At 35.8% G+C, this 24,725-nt stretch overlaps 3 protein-coding genes across 13 annotated transcripts; 1 reads left to right on the top strand and 2 right to left on the bottom strand.

The window, feature by feature from the left end:
• The first annotated feature begins 2,458 nt into the window (after positions 1 to 2,458).
• On the top strand, positions 2,459 to 6,266 carry LOC105036434 (elongation factor 1-alpha). 2 transcript variants are annotated; one of them, XM_073261307.1, is made up of 4 exons: positions 2,531 to 2,613; positions 2,837 to 2,894; positions 4,501 to 4,987; positions 5,073 to 6,266. In XM_073261307.1, exons 3-4 carry the CDS (start codon positions 4,526 to 4,528, stop codon positions 5,952 to 5,954), a joined length of 1,344 nt encoding a protein of 447 aa, XP_073117408.1. In that variant the 5' UTR covers positions 2,531 to 2,613; positions 2,837 to 2,894; positions 4,501 to 4,525; the 3' UTR covers positions 5,955 to 6,266. The 2 variants fall into 2 exon arrangements, with proteins under 2 accessions (XP_073117407.1, XP_073117408.1); XM_073261306.1 differs by lacking the exon at positions 2,837 to 2,894 and having other exon boundaries at positions 2,459 to 2,613.
• Positions 6,267 to 7,053: 787 nt separating this feature from the next.
• Positions 7,054 to 24,270, bottom strand: LOC105048771 (uncharacterized). Of its 10 annotated transcripts, none has more exons than XM_073261310.1 (5): positions 22,070 to 24,270; positions 21,628 to 21,738; positions 18,761 to 18,904; positions 8,878 to 8,983; positions 7,054 to 8,009 (listed from the first exon to the last, which is right to left on the bottom strand). In XM_073261310.1, exons 2-4 carry the CDS (start codon positions 21,637 to 21,639, stop codon positions 8,903 to 8,905), a joined length of 237 nt encoding a protein of 78 aa, XP_073117411.1. In that variant the 5' UTR covers positions 21,640 to 21,738; positions 22,070 to 24,270; the 3' UTR covers positions 7,054 to 8,009; positions 8,878 to 8,902. The 10 variants fall into 10 exon arrangements, 2 of the variants coding, with proteins under 2 accessions (XP_073117411.1, XP_073117410.1); XR_012142957.1 differs by having other exon boundaries at positions 7,189 to 8,009; positions 8,878 to 8,996; positions 18,761 to 18,978; XR_012142955.1 differs by having other exon boundaries at positions 7,189 to 8,009; positions 18,761 to 18,978.
• Positions 22,339 to 22,893, bottom strand: LOC140850865 (pentatricopeptide repeat-containing protein At3g29230-like). Its single transcript, XM_073260991.1, has one exon. The coding sequence runs from the start codon at positions 22,891 to 22,893 to the stop codon at positions 22,339 to 22,341; it is 555 nt and encodes a 184-aa protein (XP_073117092.1).
• Positions 24,271 to 24,725: the final 455 nt, after the last annotated feature.

Here is a 24,725-nt window from a genome sequence, read left to right as displayed (position 1 = left end):
GAGCTGATCCAGGAGATGGTGGAGATTTTTTCTTGATGGGCTTCTTAAGTTGGATCCAAAAGGAGGATGAAGGATTAGGGTCAGTAGCAGGTGTGAGAGATCTCTTCCGGTCCACCTGGAGAGGAACAATTGGAACCCTAGTTATCCGAATTCAGAGTCCCAACAATGGCTTATCAGCTGACTCCTCTGAATCAGTGCAGAAACAAGTAGCTATGACTGTCCCAATCTTCCCACATCGATAACAGACATCAGGAAGATCTTCATATATGAAGTCTTGCCACATAAGAGAATTATTTATCTCTATTCTGGCTCCAGGGCAAATGGGTTTGGAGAGGTCTAACTGAATACTAATTCGAGCAAACCCCAACCTAGCATTGGATTCAGTCCATTCATCTGAAAAAAGTGGTTTACCAGCAACTGAGACTAGTTTAAACAACATGGATTAGTCCCACAGCTCCAATGGGAGGTCCGATAATCGTATCTAGATAGAGGCAAATCTCAGATGATCATAACCTGATCGAAATGAAAGCCTCCAAGCCTCCATAGTAAGCAACTGTCCAGCTAAAGACTAATGATCTTTGGCCAAAATGGTATCCCATACCTCAATAGAGGGAAGAGAAAAGAGTAACAAACTTTCTGATAAAGGCAGCACCCGAAACTCCCCTTGGATATTCCATCGCATCTTCAACTCCTTCTGAATGAACTCAAGAGAAAAATCCTTATCAAGAAACTTACCGACTATAGCTGATTTTCACCAGAAAGCAGAACATTGCAGTTCATCCACTGAAAAGGAGACCACAAAGAAGAATCACACCTCTAGGGATTCAATAGCTTCTTTAGAAGCTCTATTGGACTCCCACTTGAATCGTCGAATATCCTGAGCCACCTAAGATCATGAACGCTCGCTGGAGGATGGAGTTGGCCGTTGAAAGGCAGAAGGACGCGGAGGAGAGAAGCCCCTCCTCCATTCGCTGAATGACCAGCTAAAGGATGGAATGAAACAGGCAAGGTAGAATCGAGCTGTGAAGAGCAAGTCGAGGCAGGCTGAGACTGCCCGACCCTCAAGTCGATTCCGTGCGAGGATGGAGAAGTTGGAAGAGAACCCGTGGAATGCACCAAATCAAGGTCTACTCGGCCAGCTGCCCTCGAAAGGGAGGAGGATGAGGAAATCCTAACCCCTTTTTCTTTCCTGTTGCCGATGGAAGACTCCAGAGACATCATGACTCTCTCAATTAATGATAGGTATAATACTTGAACACTGGTTTAGTGCTTGTCTGCCTACCTCCAATATGCCTACATGTGGAAGTCGTTCTACAACCATTGTTCGCTACACAACCATAATTCCAGTAGAGATCGGAGTCCATAGAAAACTCGGCTAATATTTTCCTCAACCAGAATAACCATGCCCAAATCTCTGTTACCATTTGGTCAACAATAGGAGATGTCCAGTGTATTTTCTTTCTCCACTTGACGTCAAAGATAATACTTCTTATAATTATCTATTTTATGACTCACATGTATCAACAATATATTTTCCTAAGACTTCTAGTAGAAAAGTTGAATTCATCTTGTAATTATAAGCTACTTAATGATAAAAGTTGCATGAAGCTTAACTTGAAGCTTAAATTGGAATAATTTTGGTTGAAATAAATCAGAGCCCATGGTCATCTCTGGCTTTCACAACTTCTTTTATGATGCTCTCTTTAATAATTTGACAACAGAAATTCTTTTACTTCTAAATTACTTATGTATAAAAAAATTATGTGATTTTCAAATTCTAATCTATGTATCAAATGGTCAAAAAAGACATCATTATATTATTTAATTTATTTATTTTTTACCACTCTCTATAGGTTCAGAGTTTCTAAATCACGTAATTATTTTGTGTATTACTTGTTTATAGATAGTGGATCTTATCTAATAACCGGATCATCAATATCGAGCTCTTATTGTCGGTATGGATCTGACTTGAAATTCAATTAACCAAATTTTAGTCTACCTCATTTTATATATAGAATAAAAAGGGTCCATAAGTAATAGAACGGGATAATGGATGTTGCTTCCCTCCAAATATCCCTAATTATCCAAGTACGCCTGAACCTAGAATTGAACTCAAATCTATTGGTATAAATACCAGTGATTTTTTTTGGGTACAAATAAATGCCAGTGGCATTACCGGCTTCAAAGGTGTAACTTGATGAACATGTAGTTATGATTTAGAATATGGAATTATCACTTACCGTAGTGCCGTAATCAAATCGTCTAGAACTATAACAGCCTACCACTCGTAGCCATCTGATGGTGATCTCAAGACCAAGATCAATTGGAAGACACCCACGCCAGAGGACAACCAGCCCGTTCCGACAACTTAGATATTTATCGGCAACGATGATACCATCGACCCCGTATCGGCCGCTTCGAAGCTCCCAAAAGTGGCGTTTCGTGCCAAATGACGAAACTGCCCCCGCTAACCAACCGAAACCTGTGGGCGTTTTGGTAATCTCAAGACTCCTATAAATATTAGGGGACGCTCCTAAGGGAATCTCACCTCGACCCCCTACTCTTCGAGATCTCTCGGTTGTGGAGGCCGGCCCTTCTTCGATCCCCTTCTCGGTGAGATCCCTTTCTTAGATCGGTCCCTTTACTTTTGTTCAAATCGCTGGGTTCTCTAGATTTCGTGTTTTTCTTTGTTAGATTTCTGTTTGAGTTCCTTCCTTTTTTTAGATCTTTTTTCTTTGTTGGTAGAGAGTGTTGTGGTTTTAAGAATCTGAACATGTAGACTAATCGTCGCAAATTTGTGAATTTACTGTGGACCTTAATGTTTTTATTTTTCTAGGTTTGTGATCGCAAAATATGCATCTAATTTTGATGAATTAATTGTGAAGGAAACAAAGGTACACTCGCTTAGATCTAACTTTTCAAAATCTCTTCTTTTGTTTTCTCGTAGCTATTGTTTTCGATGGTAAAGAGAGGTTTGTTTTGCTGTCGGCTTCGTTAAGCCTAGAATCCGCATGGGATTAAACCAGTCTTAAGATTTTTTTTTTTTTTTATTCTCTGCTTTTTATATGTTTGTAATAGGCCCGAGAGATCTGGAATGTCAGTATCTAATTTGTGCACATGATAGAATATAATATATGAAGTCTTCTTCCTGTCGCTAATTTGTCTTAATTAATGGAAATTACGGCGAAAATAGAAATAACAATATTAATATTTTATTCTTATATAAATTCTTTTTCTAACTGTAACTGACTGTGTTTAAATCCATTATACTGCTTAAACGTGTGATAAACCCAGGTATCTTTGGCGTTTCGTTTCTTTCTTGTTGGTGAATAACAATAAAAGCATTAAATTTCCATGAGATTTTCAAATAAGGACGAATATATATATATACACACATATATATATACATATATACATACACACATATATATATATATATACATATATACATATACACACATATATATATATATATACATATATACATATATATATGTATATATATACATATATACATATATACATATATACATATATACATATATACATATATATATATATATATATATATATATATATATATATATATATATATATATACATACATACATACATACATACATATACATATATAGATACATATATATACATACATACATACATACATACATATACATATATACATACATACATATACATACATACATATACATACATACACATGTACATACATACATATACATACACATGTACATACATACATATACATACATATATATATATATATAATATATATATATATATATATTGCTTGTATATTTGATAAACTATTCAAATCTGCTTAAAACTGTAAATATAATTAACATTTTTTTTTTTTAATTGTTTATGCATTATGCTTTGTCGAATCCAATGCATGATTCCTTCTTGCAGGTGTTAATTTATTTGTTTGAATACGTCCACCTGCTTTATCAAAATTTTGTTACTATAAAAACGTAGATTGGATCTTAAGCTTCAGATGCATCAAGTTTGTCTTGTTCAATTTAAGATAATCTATTAAATTTGTGGAATCTTGGTAGAAATTTCAATGGAGAATTACTAAAACTACTGCCTAAGTGACTAATGGCTGACCTCTGTATTTGAATATGCAAAATTTAACTATTTAAGTTATAGTGTTCCCCTTCCATTGTCAAGTTTAATCTCATATAGTCTGACTGACTTCCATCATTATGTATCTGCCGCTATGATTTCAATTAGATACTGTGTCACTTGCACCCTTCTTGGTAGGGATAACTGTTTTATAGTTTTCCCATTTTCTGACCTTTTCATGTACATGTGGCTCATTATTTCTTCCCTGCTAAGTTAAGAGTTGCAATTTTTCCTCAGTTTCTCTGTTGACTTCGTATTTGACACAATTCAATCCTTTTATGGACTTCACAACCCTGTGATATTTTATCGACCTCATACATATAGTTTAGTAATCAAGACCTAATAATTTTGCAGATCTTAGTTCTACGCAAACATAACAATGGGTAAAGAGAAGGTTCACATTAACATTGTGGTCATTGGCCATGTCGATTCTGGGAAATCCACAACCACTGGGCATCTCATCTACAAGCTTGGTGGCATTGACAAGCGTGTGATTGAAAGGTTTGAGAAGGAAGCTGCTGAGATGAACAAGAGGTCATTTAAATATGCTTGGGTGCTCGACAAGCTTAAGGCTGAACGTGAGCGTGGCATCACCATTGATATCGCACTGTGGAAGTTTGAAACCACCAAATACTACTGTACGGTCATTGATGCTCCTGGACATCGTGACTTCATCAAGAATATGATTACAGGGACCTCTCAGGCTGACTGTGCTGTCCTCATTATTGACTCCACTACTGGTGGTTTTGAAGCTGGGATTTCCAAGGATGGTCAGACTCGTGAGCATGCCCTTCTTGCTTTCACCCTTGGAGTTAAACAGATGATCTGTTGCTGCAACAAGGTAAGGATGCATATTTTATATTTCTCTGAAGAAATTTTTACTTCATTGTGTGTATTGATAACGAGGTTTATACATCTCTTGACAGATGGATGCAACCACACCAAAATATTCCAAGGCAAGGTATGATGAAATTGTGAAGGAGGTCTCTTCATACCTCAAGAAAGTTGGCTACAACCCTGAAAAGATCCCCTTTGTTCCAATTTCTGGTTTCGAAGGTGATAATATGATCGAGAGATCCACCAACCTTGACTGGTACAAGGGCCCAACCCTGCTTGAGGCACTTGACATGATTCAAGAACCCAAGCGTCCATCAGACAAGCCCCTCCGCCTTCCCCTTCAGGATGTCTACAAGATTGGGGGCATCGGAACTGTTCCTGTGGGGCGTGTTGAGACTGGAATCCTGAAACCTGGAATGGTTGTCACTTTTGGCCCCTCTGGTCTGACAACCGAAGTCAAGTCTGTAGAGATGCACCATGAGGCTCTCCAGGAGGCCCTTCCTGGAGACAATGTTGGCTTTAATGTCAAGAATGTTGCTGTCAAGGATCTGAAGCGAGGTTATGTTGCCTCCAACTCAAAGGATGACCCAGCCAAAGAAGCAGCTAGCTTCACCTCGCAGGTTATTATAATGAACCATCCAGGGCAGATTGGGAATGGTTATGCCCCAGTCCTTGACTGTCACACCTCCCACATTGCCGTCAAGTTCGCAGAGATTTTGACCAAGATTGACAGGCGATCTGGTAAGGAGCTGGAGAAGGAGCCAAAGTTCTTGAAAAATGGTGATGCTGGTTTTGTGAAGATGATTCCCACCAAGCCCATGGTTGTGGAGACTTTCTCTGAGTATCCTCCTCTAGGGAGGTTTGCTGTCCGGGACATGAGGCAGACAGTTGCAGTAGGTGTCATCAAGAGCGTGGAGAAGAAGGATCCTACGGGAGCCAAGGTTACCAAATCGGCAGCCAAGAAGAAGTGAACCGAGATGAGCTCGGCATTGGTGGGTCATGGGGTCGTCGGTCGTCTTAGTGTCATCAGTTATTGTCATTGTGGGTATGAGTTCATCAATTATGTATCTGTGGTCCGGATGCAGAATTGGGTGCTTGACCGACGGTGGCATAGGTTTGAGTTTCTGGTTTTTATTACATGATGGTTGCACTGGTTAATGGTTATAATGCTTTTCAGTATCTTCAGTTTTGTTTGTGCTAGGTCATTTTGAGATAACCTATTTCCGATTTTCTTATGAATGGACTCTAGTATTATCACATGAGAGAGCTTTGGTTTTGATGAATTAAGTGAATCTACTTTTATCTTTTATAATATTCTATTTATAGTACTCTTGAGTTTTTTTTGGCAGCAATTTGATGTCCGCTGTTGCGAGAGTGATGATTGTATGTTGGCATTGTTATTGTGGCTTCTTTCGGTCTGTTGTGACCAAACATGTTGTAAGATAGATATCTTTGCTGCTCATATCTCTGATTTGGTTGGAAGTTGCATGAGTCTGCATTTTAGGTTTCACTGGAACTTGTCCGAGTTGAGCTTGATCCAACCAGAAGTTGGGGGTAGTTAGAATGGAAAAAACTTTCACATCCAACCAGAAGTTGGGGTGATAAAATTATCAGCCGCAGGGTAACCTACACCTCCTCTGTGAGACAAGGTGAATGTTGTGAATCAGCTACTTGTCTTCATTAGTTGTAACAATTAAAACGCCCTGTATGTAGTCATACCAATAATGCTGGTGTAGTTTCCCTCGGTTCCTGCCATTGAATTTCTATCCATGGCAGGTATCATGTTCCAAACAGCATGATGGAAAGTTGCGGCAAAATTTGTTACTGTATGATAGCTAATATATCTAAAGTTCCATTATTCACATTAGCAAAACAAATTCCAATAACTTTTTTTTTTCTTACCAAACAAGGCAAGCAGCCAGGCCAGGCCACTAGTTTTCATGGTTTGATGAAATCTGCCTACATTCATCATGAGGGAAAACAAACTTACCATTGTAGAGGTGGTTCTTAAGGATCAAATAATATAAAATAAGAAAAAGGTTGAAGATAGCCCTTTATAAAATACTTGTCCTTTTTACGTTCAATACACAAGATATGTCAATGGTATAGACAAAGAGCACCCACAAATACAACGAGTGATGCAACGCATTCCTCCAAAACTAAAACTTTCAGGTCCTCAATTTGTCCATCACTCCATTGCCAGGAACACCAATACCCGCAGTCCATACGCCAAGAATTCTTACATTTAGAGCCCTTCTAAAAGAATCTGTCTATCATAAAAGTAGGTTGTTTTTTTTTGAGGAACATCATAAAAGTAGGTTGTTAATAGATTCAGGGTTCCTCCTTAGCTTCCCTGAAGATTCTACAATCAGGGTCCTTCTGAACACCCCAAAGTAGAGATGAGCGAACAAATTCCAGCTATGTAATGGTGATCAATGTCCCAGCTAGCCATAAAGAATTGCTTAAAATGGTGAAAAACAGATGTTGCATTCCATTAAACGTCTCTAAGACTAATCTGCTCAAAGACGGTCAAGAGAGAACTATGGATATTTGGATAATTGATCCTTATTTAAAATCTAAGAGACCAAATTAATGCTTTGGTTGCAACAAAATATTTGAGTGTACCAAGTAGGAATAGTTGTGACATTTTCTTGTGATTAATTCATATTGATTGTTTAGGATATCTGTGAAGGTTTTCTGTTCAGCAACGTAATGCTTTTGCTTTTTCTTTTTTGGTCAGAAATGGTCCTAATTAATCTTAGTAAACAAGAACATGCTCATGTAGGATTACAAGAGCTCTGTTCTACTAAAAATAAGGTTAATTTGTTTTTATGCAGACTCATGCATTGACAGAACTCATTGTGTCCTGACACAAGAGAATGCCTTAAGTGATAGTCCTTGATAGCAGGAATCCTCTACCTCAAGCATTGCACCCGCTTTGGAATCTTTGCAGACTTTGAACCTGCACCTGCTTTCTAAGCACATCCTTACTTCCAAGTGTTTTGTTGAGTTCCTGCTCCCAACTCCTGCAACCATGTGATGATCTAATGTAAGAAACGAGCCATTCATACGACATCTTGTGGTAAATAATTTATTTATTGCAGCATAACTGCCGAGACTTTTATCTACCCCTTTCTTTCTGGTTTTTGCTTTTTGTTAGGTCCCCATTTCCATTAATTGATATACGATCTAATATGCCAAGTCAACCCTTTAGACCCGCATCTCATGGCACAGCTTGCTTCGTACTCAAACCTTCCTCCTGTTTCACAATTAAGTAATTCATGTAGATTCAAGGCCTTCAAATTGAGCCTGCATTTGTTGTAATCTAAAACATATACTTAAATAGCTTGAGAGCTTGTAATTGCTGATCCTGTAACTGGAGCTCTATTTAGACTTTAACAGCTTAGGAAAAGAAGGAACCTGTTAGCTTGTATAAGGAGTGAACAGTCAACTCATTGTATAAGGAACCTGTTTTGAGTGCCAAAAACTCCAGAGGAGCCTATTTTGGTCCTCTTCTACACCTCTTTCTTCTCTATGGTCTTCTCTTCTTTATCTCTCTCTCTTTTCTCTCTGATATCTTTCAAGCTGTAATAGCAAATATCTATACTTTTCCACTGCTATTAACCTTTTCTTACTGCTTTTTGTTGTGTTTTAGACCAAATCCAGGTTAAAATTTGATCTGAACTCTGCGTATAATTAGCTTTATTGGCCTAACATCACAAGTACACATTACCTTACCTATCGGAATCCTGCATCAAGATACAACAAGATATAAACAATCATCAAGTTCTTTCACAGGACTTACAACCACACATGGCAGGAACATTGGGCATAGACCTATTTCAATTCATCCAATAAAAGCATCCCCCATTAAAAGAAGGAAGATATATTTACATTTAGGTGAGCTTTTTTGATTGTGCTAGGGGTTGGGGTGGTCATAAGTTTGCTCTTCAGTGTTTGTAGTTGATCGGCAGCCAAGCAAATCCAAAATGAGAATATTCTGCAAAAATAAACTATTTGGCAGAATATAAAGCCTTCCTTAAAAAGCATTTGCACAAAAGGATTTAATTGTAATACAGATTATGTTCCATCTATAATGTCTGTCAAATTGAAAGAAGAACTGATCAGAGAGTTACTATGTTTTAATTCATGCATGCAGACAAAACCCAGGTTTTGTGCCCATAAAGAGATTGTGTGTTGGCATCGGATCTGTTGCTTATCTTGTCTGGGAAGGAAATTCTATCTGCCTGTTTATTTTGTCATGTTTCTGCTTACAATAAAGGTGAATGTTGCATCATGTTTCCATGTTCAGGTGTTTGCATGAGAATTTCTATCCTGGCCCAACCTAAGCAATCTAATTACTAGTACTTGCATCTTCATCTCTTTCTATGGCTGCTTAACTTGCCCTAATTCCTTCCCTTCCAAGAACTGAAGGGCTTTGATGAATCCCTATAAGTTAGAGGAAGATTGCCTTGTTTGTAATGGAATTTATATTTGCAGTCTTTTATAATGTTATCACCATTTGGACTATAGTAAGAATATCATGATTTTATGAAAAATAGAAAATCGATTAATTTTTGCATATGCATCATCCATTTCAAAGAATGTAGCAAACAGTTACAAGACTAGATACTTAGAGACATACGGTATGTAAAAAAAGAAGAAGAAGAAAAGAAAAAAGAAGTAATTAAAAAAAAAAAAACCCACTTGCTATACTAATAGCATCTTCCATAAAGAAAACCCAGCTCTTAAAAAAGGGACTTTTTTTTTCCAGTTCACTTTCCACACAGGCTTGGGCTTCAAGCATAAGATATTCATAACAATTAAGTTATGCAGGCTGCAGAGACTCTGAATATTTGGTTCTTTATTGAAATTCAAATTTGGGTTCTTCAATTAAACCATACTATAATTTGCATTTTTGTGGATATTGGGACATTAAGGCATTTTTATGCATATACATAGCTTTTCGTTTGCTTCATGTCACGCTCCCGATCCGAGATTGTGAATCGAGGGTCATGGCAACCGCCGCATACTCATAGAAAACTCTTCCCATAAACATGCAAGGCATCTTATCATGCTATCCTAAAATAATAGCGGAATAATTAGACAATAATTTAAATCCAAAATATAACGATCTAAATTTCTTTTTTAATATCTCAATAAATTCAACAACGATTCATAGGCTTTACATCAAATACAATAAGCCTTTCAACCTAAAATAAAAGAATGAAGATTCTGCTTCTGATCACTCTTCCATTCATATCTTGTATCATCTTAATTCCTCAACATCTGTAAAAACAGTAAAATAGGAGGTAATGAGCTAGACAGCCCAGTAAATAATGATCACTTTTCAACAGATTTCATCAGATATTTAAGTAAATAATAATTTATAGAAAATAAGCATATAGAGTTCATCAATTTAAAATCAATTTCAATTATGTAACATAATTCATGCCAAATTAATTTCTTTTTCGAAAATTCAAGTTTTTTTCCAGATTTCAATTTCTTTCGTTCTTAAATTCTTTTCGTCAACCATGAGCTATGACCACATTTTTCCTGTGGCAGGGTCATACCACCGCGTATCTTCTTGCGGTGAGCTGCGAATCATCTGGCAGCAAAGTCTTTCGGAACCGCTGGTCTCTCTGACGGTTTGTCGCTGGTCTCTCTGACGATGTAAACCCTCAGGACAAATCAATTGCCAACGTATATGCCCCCATTGGCGGGGTCCTTTACATAATCAGGTTGTCAATTCATATTGTTCTTATATCAGAATTCTTCATAAATTATGTTTCATATTCTAATTTCGATAATAAAACATATAATCATGTAGTATCGAAATCAATCAATATAATGCATCATGGAATCAATATGTTCAATTATGCTTCATCATAACATTTCAAATAAGATATTTTCATAACAAAATACCATTCATCCAATTCATGCATCGTTTCACAAATCATGTCAGAAAAATACATTATAATTTGCCGATAAATCTAGAAAAAGTGAAACATTACTTACCTCGAACGCATTCCAATAAATCCACATAATTCTATAAATTTTCTTCCAAAAATTCTGTTCGTAGATCATATCGCGATATCCCATGATCAAACATCCACAATCCTATACAGAATCAATTTCAATAATTAGAAAAAATACGAATACCATATTTCAAGGGTTTAGATTGGGTCCGATCATCTAATTTCATCTAATCAAAATCTAATTAGGATCTAAACGATCCAAAGTTTGACTATCAGATCAAATCGGATTCGAAGTGATAGGACCGAGGTTTCTTCATCGATTTCATAAAATCAAATAGAGAGAGACAATTAGACGAGAGAGAATTCATGAGGTACAATTCGAATTGATCAGATGACACAATCCAACATTACGATTGGTCCAATATCTCGATTGGTGAAATCAACATGATCAAATCAAGTCATGACTAGATCGGGATCATGGATGATCAAATCTAAAAATTCATGGTCTGATCAAGGTGGGTGCCAATACACTACTCAACAATCATGGATCAAGATTCTTCATCAGATCAGAAATATTAAAAGAATTTTTTCATTGATAAATCGATCAAGAGAGAGAAATCGATCGAGAGAGAAATGGCTTTAGAGAGAGAAATGGCTTTAGAGAGAAAATTTTAGAGAGAGAAAATTCATCTTGGACTACTCGGACGATATGATTCAACAAATCCGATCGATCAGATCAAATCATGCTGAAATTATCATGTGGATAATTTAATAAAATTATAAAAATTAAAATCTAAAAATATCTAATTTGATCAAAGTGGGTACCGGTGTACCGTCCGACGATCGCAGATCAAAAAACCCATCACTAAGATCATTTAAATTCATCATCATTCTTCTCAAAATTCTAAAAAATCTTAGGAGAGAGAAATAACTTAGAGAGAAAGTCCAATTCTAGAAAGAGAAAATACTAGTTCAGGCTGAAGGGAGAGAGGGAAGAGAGAGAAACTCTCTTTCTCATATTTTATTATTTATATCATTATTTATTAATTTATTTATTTTATTTTTTTCTTTCTTTTCTTTCTTTCTTTTTTTTTCTTTTTCTTCATGGAAGATAAAGGAGAAAAAATCCTATTTATTATTATTATATTATTATTATTTTATTTTTCTCCTTCTTTTTCTTTTTTTTCTTTTTTCTTTTTCTTTTCTTTTTCTTTTTTTTCTTTTTCTTTTTTTTTCTTTTCTTTTTTTTCTTTTCTTTTCTTTTTTTTCTTTTCTTTTCTTTTCTTTTCTCTCGGGCTCCTTCCTGGCCGAAACAGGGGACCAGCAAGTCCCCTCCCTTGACCGACCGTTCAGGCCACGGCCGACACGGCAAAAACCGACGGCAGAGGGGGGCAACTCTCTCGAGTTCGGAGAGGCAAGGCCGGCGGTCGGCAATGATCGCCGGCGTCGAAAAACCAAAGGAAAGAAGAGATCAAACAGGAGTCCCTTCTCCGACAAAATCCGACGACACCCGTCGCCGGCAGTCATGCACAGAGGCACGGGAAGAAGGAGAAAGAAGAGAGGAAGAGGAGGAAAGCTTACCTCGGCCTCCGGTGATCCCGCCAGCGAGAAATCGTGGTGAGCACGAATCAAGGGCCACGGCATCAATTGGAGGAATTAGGGAGGAAAAGAGGGGAAAAAAGACCGGTGAGGGGTCTCTTAGGAAGGGGGAGGTCTCTTTATAGAGAGCCCTAGGACTCCTGATCGTCCTAGGACTCCTGATCACGGTGGTTTAATCGGAGAAGAAGACTCCTACCGGGAGTCTTCTTCCCGGTTCCCCTGTTCTTATTTTTTTTTTGTTTTTTTTTTTTAAATGGGCTTAGGTCTTCTCAATTGGGCTTGAGCTTGGGCTATAACATTCTTCACTCCTAAAAAAAATTTCGTCCTCGAAATTTTTCATACTTGAGTCTTCGTATTTCCTTACTTGAATCTCATCCACAAATATTTCAATATTCTAATTTTTGATATAAAATTCATTCTTAAATTATTTCATAAGAAAAAAAATCAATACATGAAATATTAATCTGAAACGGAACCATTCACTTTCTTATTTATCAAGATCAACATCTCAAAGATTTTCAATATTTCAAGATTTCGAAATTATGATCTCATTTCCTGTAAAAATTAATGTTCAATATCTCATGACTAGATCAAAATCAAATCTATTTCTTGTGAATAGAAGAAAATCAATATCTTAATTCTTGAATAAAAATTTTATTTTTCATCATCATTTATTAATTTTTCAAAATATTAACCACTCTTAATTTCAACCCATCATAAGATAGGAAAATATACTTCTATGAATCATTTGATGACATCTAGAAGAAAATCAATATCTTAATTCTTGAATAAAAATTTTATTTTTCATCATCATTTATTTATTTTTCAAAATATTAACCACTCTTAATTTCAACCCATCATAAGATAGGAAAATATACTTCTATGAATCATTTGATGACATCCTAATCAATCAAAATTCAAAATATTTTCTCTTATTCATACTTTCAAAGATTGAACATTTATCATTTCAATCTCATTCCCAACTTTTGATATTTTAATTCTCGATGTAACTTCATCATTTAATCATTTCATAAAGAATAGATCAATATCATCGGTGTTGATTAGAATCAAAAATCACTATTTCTAGTCATCAAAATTTTCTTACTCAAACCCTCAAACTCTTAAATATTCTAATTCTTGAAGCAAATTTTATCATTAAGTCATTCCATAATAAAAATCAATAACTCAAAAATTGATCTAAATCAAAACTATATATTTTTTTTTATAATCAAAATCAATGTCTCTATTCTAAGTATATCAATTTGCTTTATCTAAATATTAACTATTCTTAATTAATCGATTCATTATCAAATTAAATTATAAATAACTCCAATCTATCTTTTGTAGAACAATCGTCAATATCAATAGATAACCTCAATCTTTTTCATTTAGTCAGAGAAATAATAATAATAATCAAAAGAGTTCAAACTTCAAATTTTATTATACCCTGGAGCTAAATATTTGAGTATAATAATTTAAGATCAAAATCATCATTCGATAAACGATCTCAAATTCTTTCTAATAAATAGAAAATTATAAAATTTAATTTTAGGATAGAGAAAATTTATCTCTAAATATTCTAAATCTAAAATTAAAAATCAAAAGTCCACTCATCTTAGAATTAGGATGCTAATTATTTTTGTAGCATAGTAGGTGGAAGCACTACTTTTAAAAATCACATTAGGATATCTAAAATAATTCAAAATTTTTAAAATATTATTCTTTCTAATATCAATAAATTTTTTGTATCAAACTATATCATCTATCATAATTCTTTGACTCAAAGAATCAACATTCCTGACTTACTCAAAGTAATCCAGATTATCATGCTTCTGCTGCGCATTCTGTTCTAACAATCAAAATTAATTAGGTTCACCAAAAAATTTTGATCAAATTATTTCTTTATCTTATCAATAGAAAAGATCTAAAATTTCAAATTTTAATTGAAGTCAAAGATTAACTTTCGATTCTCATTCATACCTTTACTGGTGTACAATAATCTTGATTAACTCTTGAGTCCAATATCATATTTAAAACCATATAGATTTACTATAATCAATGTGAATCAAATTTTAATTCTCATATCAATTCAATTCGATAATTTTCAAATCAAAATCTTTATAAGTCAAATCAACGAGAAAATCCTTCGATGCTCCACCAAATTTGGACATAATCTGAATATATAAGAACTTCAAATCATTATTTTTTGTAAAATTTCTATAATCAAGATCTTTAATATCTATCACGTATCTTTTCACAACAATCATACAAGCCTCAAAAATCAAATTTCCATTTAATAGTAGATTCAATTAGGGACCTCGTTAACAAAAGCAAAGAAACTCTATATCAATTCTTAAATCTAAAATTTTTAAATTATAAATTCACATGATTTTGATAATTTTAAATAAATATAAATCAGATCTTTTATCTTAATCTAAAGATATCAATTTTTCATTAACAACCTTAACAATAATATCAGAAAATCTCTTGATCAACTTAGATACGAAATCTTTAAATTGAAATTTCATACACATCATGTAGTCTCCAAGAGACATAATAAGATCTATTATTTAGATCTAAGGATGATGATTAAAGATTCCAATACGATGAATATCCTATAATCTCAAAATCAATTTAATCAATAAGACATAGGTTTCTTTGCAATATCCTTAAATATACATTCATCATAATATGCCACTTTATATATAATCCACATACCAAATTCAATTTCGATAAATATTCTAATCAAGCATCATAAAAGATTTTTCTTAGCCCATTCTGGAACAACATTTTATTATTAAATCTTTATCTTGCCAATAATAGTCAACTTCTCAACTAGAAATAATATCATAGTATTATTCTCACATCAAATTTGAACTTACGATTCACTTGAATAACCAATGATCAAATTAATAACCACAATGCATAATAAAATTTTATGTCAATCCTTTTGTAATTACTTTCTATCAAAATCTAACTAATCATATCATGATCAATAGATCATCCATCATATTTCAAATTCTATATGTCATAATCTCTTATGATCCTTTCATACATAATCTCAATATTTAACCAAAAGTTTATAAAGATTTCTCCCACTACAATCATGAAAGATCTACACCATAATGTCCTTAGTGTCTATCCACTAATACTCCTATACACATCTTAGTTCATCTACTAATGCTCTAATACCATATTAATTGTCATGCCCCCGACCCGAGATTGTGAATCGAGGGTCATGGCAACCGCCGCATACTTATAGAAAACTCTTCCCATAAGTATGCAAGGCATCTTATCATGCTATCCTAAAACAACAGCGGAATAATTAGATAATAATTTAAATCCAAAATATAACGATCTAAATTTTTTCTTTAATATCTCAATAAATTCAACAACGATTCATAGGCTTTACATCAAATTCAATAAGCCTTTCAACCTAAAATAAAAGTATGAAGATTCTGCTTCTGATCACTCTTCCATTCATATCTTGTATCATCTTAATTTCTCAGCATCTGTAAAAACAGTAAAATAGGAGGTAATGAGCTAGATAGCCCAGTAAGCAATGATCACTTTTCAACAGATTTCATCAGGCATTTAAGTAAATAATCATTTATAGAAAATAAGCATATAGAGTTCATCAATTCGAAATCAATTTTAATTATGCAACATAATTTATGCCAAATTCATTTTTTTTCGAAAATTCAAGTTTCTTTTCAGATTTTAATTTCTTTCGTTCTTAAATTCTTTTCGTCAACCATGAGCTATGTCCATATTTTTCCTATGGCAGGGTCATAACACCACGTATCTTCTTGCGGTGAGCTGCGAATCATCTGGCAGCAAAGTCCTTCGGAACTGCTGGTCTCTCTGGCGGTTTGTCGCTGGTCTCTCTGACAACGTAAACCTTCAGGACAAATCAATTGCCAACGTATATGCCTCCATTAGCGGGGTCCTTTACATAGTCAGGTTGTCAATTCATATTATTCTTATATCAGAATTCTTCATAAATCATGTTTCATATTCTAATTTCGATAATAAAACATATAATCATGTAGTATCGAAATCAATCAATATAATGTATCATGGAATCAATATGTTCAATAATGCTTCATCATAACATTTCAAATAAGATATTTTTATAACAAAATACCATTCATCCAATTCATGCATCGTTTCACAAATTATGTCAGAAAAATACATTATAATTTATCGATAAATCTAAAAAAAGTGAAACATTACTTATCTCGAACGCATTCCAATAAATCCACATAATTCTATAAATTTTCTTCCAAAAATTTTGTTCGTAGATCATATCGCGATATCCCATGATCAAACATCCACAATCCTATACAGAATCAATTTCAATAATTAGAAAAAATACGAATACCATATTTCAACGGTTTAGATTGGGTCCGATCATCTAATTTCATCTAATCAAAATCTAATTAGGACCTAAACGATCCAAAGTTTGACTATCAGATCAAATCGGATTCGAAGTGATAGGACCGAAGTTTCTTCATCGATTTCATAAAATCAAGTAGAGAGAGACAATTAGAGGAGAGAGAATTTATGAGGTACAATTCGAATTGATCAGGTGACACAATCCAACATTACGATTGGTCCAATATCTCGATTGATGAAATCAACATGATCAAATCAAGTCATGACTAGATCGGGATCATGGATGATCAAATCTAAAGATTCATGATCTGATCAAGGTGGGTGCCAATACACTACCCAACAATCATGGATCAAGATTCTTCATCAGATCAGAAATATTAAAAAAAAATTTCATTGATAAATCGATCAAGAGAGAGAAATCGATCGAGAGAGAAATGGCTTTAGAGAGAGAAAATTCTAGAGAGAGAAAATTTTAGAGAAAGAAAATTCATCTTGGACTAGGACGATATGATTCAACAAATCCGATCGATCAGATCAAATCATGCTGAAATTATCATGTGGATAATTTAATAAAATTATTATAATTAAAATCTAAAAATATCTAATTTGATCAAAGTGGGTGCCGGTGTACCGTTCGACGATCGTAGATCAAAAAATCCATCACTAAGATCATTTAAATTCATCATCATTCTTCTCAAAATTTTAAAAAATCTTAGGAGAGAAAAATAACTTAGAGAGGAAAGTAGAGAGAGAAAGTCCAATTCTAGAAAGAGAAAATACTAGTTCAAGCTGAAGGAAGAGAGGGAAGAGAGAGAAACTCTCTTTCTCATATTTTATTATTTATATCATTATTTATTAATTTATTTATTTTATTTTTTTCTTCTTTTCTTTCTTTCTTTTTTTTTCTTTTTCTTCACGAAAGATAGAGGAGAAAAAATCCTATTTATTATTATTATATTATTATTATTTTATTTTTCTCCTTCTTTTTCTTTTTCTTTTCTTTTTCCTTTTTCTTTTCTTTTTCTTTTTCTTTTCTTTTTCTTTTTTTTTCTTTTTCTTTTCTTTTTCTTTTCTTTTTTTTCTTTTCTTTTCTTTTCTTTTCTCTCGGGCTCCTTCCTGGCCGAAACAGGGGACCAGCAGGTCTCCTCCCTTGACCGACCGTTCAGGCCACGGCCGACACGGCGAAAACTGGCGACAGAGGGGGGCAACTCTCTCGAGTTCAGAGAGGCAAGGCCGGTGGTCGGCAGTGATCGCCAGTGTCGGAAAACCAAAGGGAAGAAGAGACCAAACAGGGGTCCCTTCTCTGACAAAATCCGGCGACACTCGTCGTCGGTAGTCGTGCACAGAGGCACGGGAAGAAGGAGAAAGAAGAGAGGAAGAGGAGGAAAGCTTACCTCGGCCTCCGATGATCCCGCCGGCGAGAAATCACTGTGAGCACGAATCAAGGGCCACGGCTTCAATCGGAGAAATTAGGGAAGAAAAGAGGAGAAAAAAGACCGGTGGGGGGTCTCTTAGGAAGGGGGAGGTCTCTTTATAGAGAGCCCTAGGACTCCTGATCGTCCTAGGACTCCTGATCACGGTGGTTTAATTGGAGAAGAAGACTCCTACCGGGAGTCTTCTTCCCGGTTTCCCTGTTCTTGTTTTTTTTTTTTTTAATGGGCTTGGGTCTTCTCAATTGGGCTTGGGCTTGGGCTATAACACTTCATATATCATATATCACTAGAAAACAAGAAATATCTTAAGAAAATAAAATTTGGGCAGCAGAAATTGTTGATAAGTTGCATTCTATCACTACCACTCACCTCAAGAACCTCAATAAGGAGCATTTTAAAGACCCAAGGTTCATGGAGGAAAAGCTGATGCCCATTCATCTGCACCATTCCGGCAGCTATATCTTGTGCACGGTTATGAGCTGCTTCAGCTTTTCTTGCTGATGTTTCAGCATCCTGCATTTTAAGGAACAGCAAGGTTTGCTTGAACTACTATGGGTAACTATTTTAATACATCAACCTCCTGATAACTGCAGGGAGAAAGAACATAGTTAAAAGCAGCAGTTATGTCATTTGATACGTGTAGACAACAATGTAGATTACTTGACAGCCCTTTTAAAATCAAGGTAAGTGGTAAAGCATTTTTTCCCCCTCCTAAGTGGTATACATCTTTTTAGGCTAGAGGAAAGAAAGACAGCATAAAAAACCCAGGTCATTCAGCCGCACAGGCCATATAGATATCATAGTAAATCTTGTGTTCAAAGACATAGATTAATGGTTTCTATGGCAGGGATTGAAATTCCAATAAAGCTTTAAACATCTGTACGTCTAAGAAACCAACTTGCCAAATCCCCAAAGCAGAAAAAGTATAAAGGAAAAGAGTTTTATGCTCATATTTATCCAAAACAATGTCAATAACAAAACAAATGTACCCAGTCAAATCTATCAATGTAATTGCATTCGAATGGAAATCAAAATGGACCAGGCATGATGGAGAATAGCAAGGCAAGATCAGCAGTTATAGAAATGATCCACACATTGGTGCACTTGTCTTAATCCATACAGCAGCATACAACTCATGCCTGAAGTGAAATTTGCATGCTCAAATGCACTTAATCTACCCCGCAGTCTTAGGCTACCAAGTAGCCATAGCTAAACATGATTCCAATCATTGACTCACCCTGGTATATGTAAATTGATCACTTAATTTCAATGTATTGGACGAATTAAGTAGAAAAATAAACATGATGTGCCATAAGGCTAAAGGATAAGGTCAGAGCCGAACTTTTTCCAATGAACAAACAAATATTGCTCAATATTATAAGATCTGAGTCCTAATGAACCAACTTTTCCATTCTTCAAATAGTTTTGCTGACACCGAAGAACAACCTTATGCACAATTTTTATGGAATTACATTACAAAGAAGGGTGAAAAGACAGTTAATACCACCTTTGTTCTACCATTACTAGGCAAACAGGAGACTGACAAGCAATTAGTTTCCACTCTAGTATTCAAAGAGAGGCCTTCAAGATATGTTACCTAGATACTCATGTCCAGCTCCTAGAATCCTTGTCAATATGTAGTCAACTCAGTTAAGAGTTGGGCACTTGGATACTTATCTAACCGAAGCTTTTAAAAGCTGGTATGGTCTTGGACTCCAACAATGAGTTCAACTCACTACGAAAAATCTACAAGCTAGCTTTTGTTCTTTTTAGAGATTGATCAACAATATAGGTATTAAAATAACTTTGTACAATGTCACTTCTCTAAGATCTTTCAGCTAATTAGAGAGTTTGAATGAAAAGTATGCAGTAATATCTTCAATTTTTTACGTGTACATTGGTATTTCAGCTAATTAGAATAATTTTATATTTAAATATATATTAGTTAAAATTATTCTTTCTCCCATGTCTCCTTTTCTTCCTTTTACCAAATCATGCACTTGGACATGTTTCCATGTCCATGTAACACTGCTTTCAAGACAAGTTTAGTTATTAATAGGTGGACCTTTCTTATGAGGAGGTGAGGAAGTATTCATATGGCTTAATTTTAAAATCTGCCTTTTTTTAGTTTGTTGAATTGGCATATACTCCATGAAATGATATCTGAATTTGGTTTTCTGCAAATCTTACTTGGATAATACAATAAAAATTTGATAACAATTTCCCTTTTTCCATCAACCGCCTTCACCACCCTATCCCATTCCTGGCTCTTGCTTATCGCCAGATGCTTTCAACTTGATCCTTTGTTATTCTTTTAATTTTCTCAACTGCACCTCTACAGTATAAAATTATAAACCAGCCTTGAGGGTGAGCGAAAAATATCATTCTATTTTGCGCATTATTTTGTTCATATAGTTTAGCACAATCAAAATGTCTCCACACTACTAAATGACCAAAATGGGATATAAAGAATTGGGAACTACTTCTGCTACTACTACTAAACAATTGTTACCACAGGCCTCGTATATTTAATGCATGAAAACAACTAGTTATCGTAACCTACCATCCAGCACAAGCATCACAAAACATCAAAGGTCGACCTTTTTTTTACAGAAAAAAACTCAGGTCATAAATCATAGGCTTCTCCCAACAAAGAAGAGAAATGACATGTCACAGGGCTTCTTTCTCCTAAATTATAATGGAAAACATTACTGAAACCCTAAAAATCCAAGCTTTCTTAGTGTAGAACTCCAATTTGTCCATACATGAGTTGAATTTTTGTAAAGTTAGAAATAAAGGAATCCAACAATCGAAACCCTAGAATTGATGACAAAGGTCGGATCTTTTGGCATTTCCAAGAGAGAAACTGGGCTTCTGAGATCAGTCTGGGCCTCTGCCCAACCCCGATCTCATCATTCTCTCTGATGCTCCTCATCCACCCCCATGGTAACGAACGGTACAAGTTTGACCGAAGGCCTCAGAGGAATTCATGCACTAATCTATATAGTTTCTATCCTGAGTTCGTAAACTCAACAGCTGGCATTGAACTTCTCTAAGGTTCACACTTTAAAGTTTGGTTCAGCAGATGATCACATAGTGTGTACCCACCCTCAGCTTTACTTGGAATAGACATCCTACTGAAAAAAATTATCATGATTAAATCTATGCTTTTCAATTTGACTAAATCCTCTTTATAATTTCTAACACAACTTAAATTTTTGGAACATCCTACTAACCTTTTGCAGCATAGCCAGTCAAGCACTCCCAACAAAGCCAATGGCCATTATTTCCTTGTTGACATCAAACTGGTATCTTTTTGATAAGGATTGTTGAAAAGTGATAGCATCCTGAATTATACCATGGAAGTCAGGTAGATGGAAGTAAAATATAGTAAAAAAATTCACAATGACACATGTATGAGACAATCATTGTAGTGTACCAAATATATGGTCTCATGAGCCTATATTTTTAGCTGAAACTATGATTCAGGTCTTCCAGTCCCACTTCCAATATATGTATGTTAGTGAGTAGATAAATATGCTGACAACTAATGCAGACAATTGAGATCATGAGTTTTTTTGACATCTATTAAGAGTTACAAGAATATTTGAGCCTTTTGAGGTATGGGGGCAGCTATAATCAGTTAATCACTGAGCAGCTGACTAAATTCTCTCTTACCAAATAATTATTCTTGAAAGTGCAGGTTTTTCATCAGTTCTCCTTGAGCTCATTGAACTCCTGAGCATGGTAACACAGCTTGCAAGCAGATGTTTTAAGACTGTTGATATTGGTTGCTGAAACCCCATTTCTAGTCCATGATTTCAGCTGGACCACTGAATTTGAGTTGTTCATTGTTCTAATGGATATAACCTGTCATATTTACACTGAATCCAAGCATGGTGATCAGCTTTGGAAAATAAAGGGCCTCCCTTTGCCAACTGCTCAGTTTATTCAATCAAGCTAAAAGCAGGCTTCTTCTTTATCTGCCCTTTCTTCATCTGCTCCCTTACTGTCCTTGCGTCATCCCATCTCCCCCTTGCCGCATATATGTTAGAAAGGAGCACGTAATCCCCACAATGGTCAGATCTTAGCTTCATTAAATTCGTAACTGCAATCTCAGCCAATTCAACATCCAAATTCATCCTGCAAGCACTGAGAAGGCTCCTCCAAATTATGGCATTCACGTGTATTTCCATTGAGTCTACCAGCTCAAAAGCTTCCTGTAGCCGGCCAGCCCTGCCAAAAAGATCAATCATGCATCCATAGTGCTCAACTCTCAGAGCAATGCCATAGTCTTTCTTCATGGACCTGAAGTAGTGCAAGCCTTCCTCAACCAAACCAGCATGGCTACAAGCACATAGGACACCCACAAAGGTGACACCATCTGGCTTTAGACCAGTCCTCTGCATCAAGGAAAACAGCTCGAGTGCATCCTCGGCATATCCGTGAACCGCAAGCCCTCTGATCATCGAGGTCCATGCCATGGCATCTTTCTTCTCCATCTTACTGAACACTTCTCGGATCCCTCAATCCACCCACATTTTGAATACATTTCGATCAGAGCTGTTCCTAGTATGGATCAAAGTGGGGAAATCTTTCTTCTGCATATGAATGGATTGTCTTTCCAACATCAAGCGCTCCCAGATGTCCACAAGCACACAATGCACTAACCAATGTTGGCTCATCTGGTCTAAGCCCTGATGCCTGCAATTCCTCAAAAAATTGTAAAGCTTCAGCAAACCAACCATTGCACACGTAGCCTCCTAAAAGAGCATTCCAAACACCAATGTCCCTTCTCTTCATCTCATCAAACACTTGTCTAGCCAATTCCGAGTGCCCACTTTTCGCATACATGTCGATAAGAGCAGTGCCCACATTGATCCCCTTTCGAATTGCATGGTCCTTTTGCCAACGTACCCATGAATCTGCCCCCCAAAACAAAGATCTTTCGTTTGAGCACACGCCGTAAGGGCAGTGATAACAGTCACATCGGTCAGCTCGACGCCCTTTGACCACATCCGATACAACAGCTTTAAACCTTCAACCGGAAGGCCATTTTGGACGTAACCTGCAAGCATTGCGTTCCAACCAACGACATCCCAAAAGGGAACCACGTTGAACAATTTTCTTGCAGAAGTAACGTCGCCGCATGAGGCATAGGCATGCAACGCAGTGTTAGCAACGTAGTTGTTCGATTGGTTTCGATTCACTATTACGAGGCCATGGATTGCTTTGGTTAGCCTGTGAGCATGAGAGCGGGCGCAAGCCTTGAGTGCAGAGGCATAACTGAAGGCGTCGGGCATGACCGAAGGTGTCTGGAGCATTAACGCGAACAGGAGGAGGGCATCACGAGGGGCGGAGCCGAGGGAGAGACCACGGATGAGGGTGTTCCAGGTGAAGAGGTTGGGAGCATGGGGACAGTGGGAGAAGAGGAGCATGGCATGGGGGAGGCCTCTTTGTGGTGGTTGAGTCTGAGCGCAAGGGTCTCTACTAGCTTGCCGGTGAGGAAAGGGCTGGTGTGGAAGCCTGAGGTGGTGATGGACGCTTGGATTGTTTGAGCTGGTGGAAGGTGGTGCATTGGTTGAGGAGGGCAATGAATTGGTTGTGGGAATGATGGGATGTGGAGGTGGTGTAAGAGAAGGCCCTGCGTGGAGAATCCTTAGCCTGGATAGGATGGTCTTAGTTGGTGCAATGGTCATTATAGTAGGGTCTATTTTCTGGTTAGGTAATTAGTGGTGCTCTTTGTAGAGCTTTCATTTTGGTTGACAGGCTTTTTTCTTTTTTTTTTTTGGTCACAGGTGGACAGGCTTTTAAGTTTGCCGATATTAATGGGGAGTGCAAGCGAGGATAAATTGTAGAAATCGTTCTCAGGGCCGAGCCTGGTGCAGAGACAATGGTTCATGCTCATCCAGTCCATCATCACCAAGAATTAAAGAACCTTGCTGTTGTCAGTAAGCTGGGGACGATTAGCTAGATGAATCATATTTTAATTTCTCCTTTAGTAGTGAAAGTTATGCATCTAGATATTTGACCAACAAGATTTTGCAGTGTGGCAACCAAAAAAATGAAATAAAATTTAAATTTTTTAGATAGAGATAAAAATAAATTAGATAATATATCTATCTAGATACATTCCATATACTAATCTATCCAAAATAGATAAAAATCTGAACATTTGATTAATATTTTTATTTATTAAAAAATAAATATAGATTAACATAGAAAATTATCCAATCTATATCTATATATGCGTTTCTATTTACAATTCTATTTGATTTTATATAAAATTTATTATTTTTTAAAAAATAAATGACAGGTTAATTAACAATTTAAG

The sequence above is a fragment of the Elaeis guineensis genome, chromosome 7, assembly GCF_000442705.2.
Source record: "Elaeis guineensis isolate ETL-2024a chromosome 7, EG11, whole genome shotgun sequence".
NCBI lineage: Eukaryota > Viridiplantae > Streptophyta > Magnoliopsida > Arecales > Arecaceae > Elaeis > Elaeis guineensis.
Note: the sequence above shows the minus strand (reverse complement) of the source record. Positions and strands in the feature narration are given on the sequence as shown.

Coding starts and splice junctions, on each gene's coding strand:
- LOC140850865 (XM_073260991.1), bottom strand. CDS start 22,893: ATGGAGAAGAAAGATGCCATGGCATGGACCTCGATGATCAGAGGGCTT.
- LOC105036434 (XM_073261306.1), top strand. CDS start 4,526: ATGGGTAAAGAGAAGGTTCACATTAACATTGTGGTCATTGGCCATGTC. Junction 4,988..5,072: donor TGATCTGTTGCTGCAACAAG/GTAAGGATGCAT, acceptor ATCTCTTGACAG/ATGGATGCAACCACACCAAA.
- LOC105048771 (XM_073261310.1), bottom strand. Junction 8,984..18,760: donor TCCTTATTGAGGTTCTTGAG/GTGAGTGGTAGT, acceptor TTATTTTTGCAG/AATATTCTCATTTTGGATTT.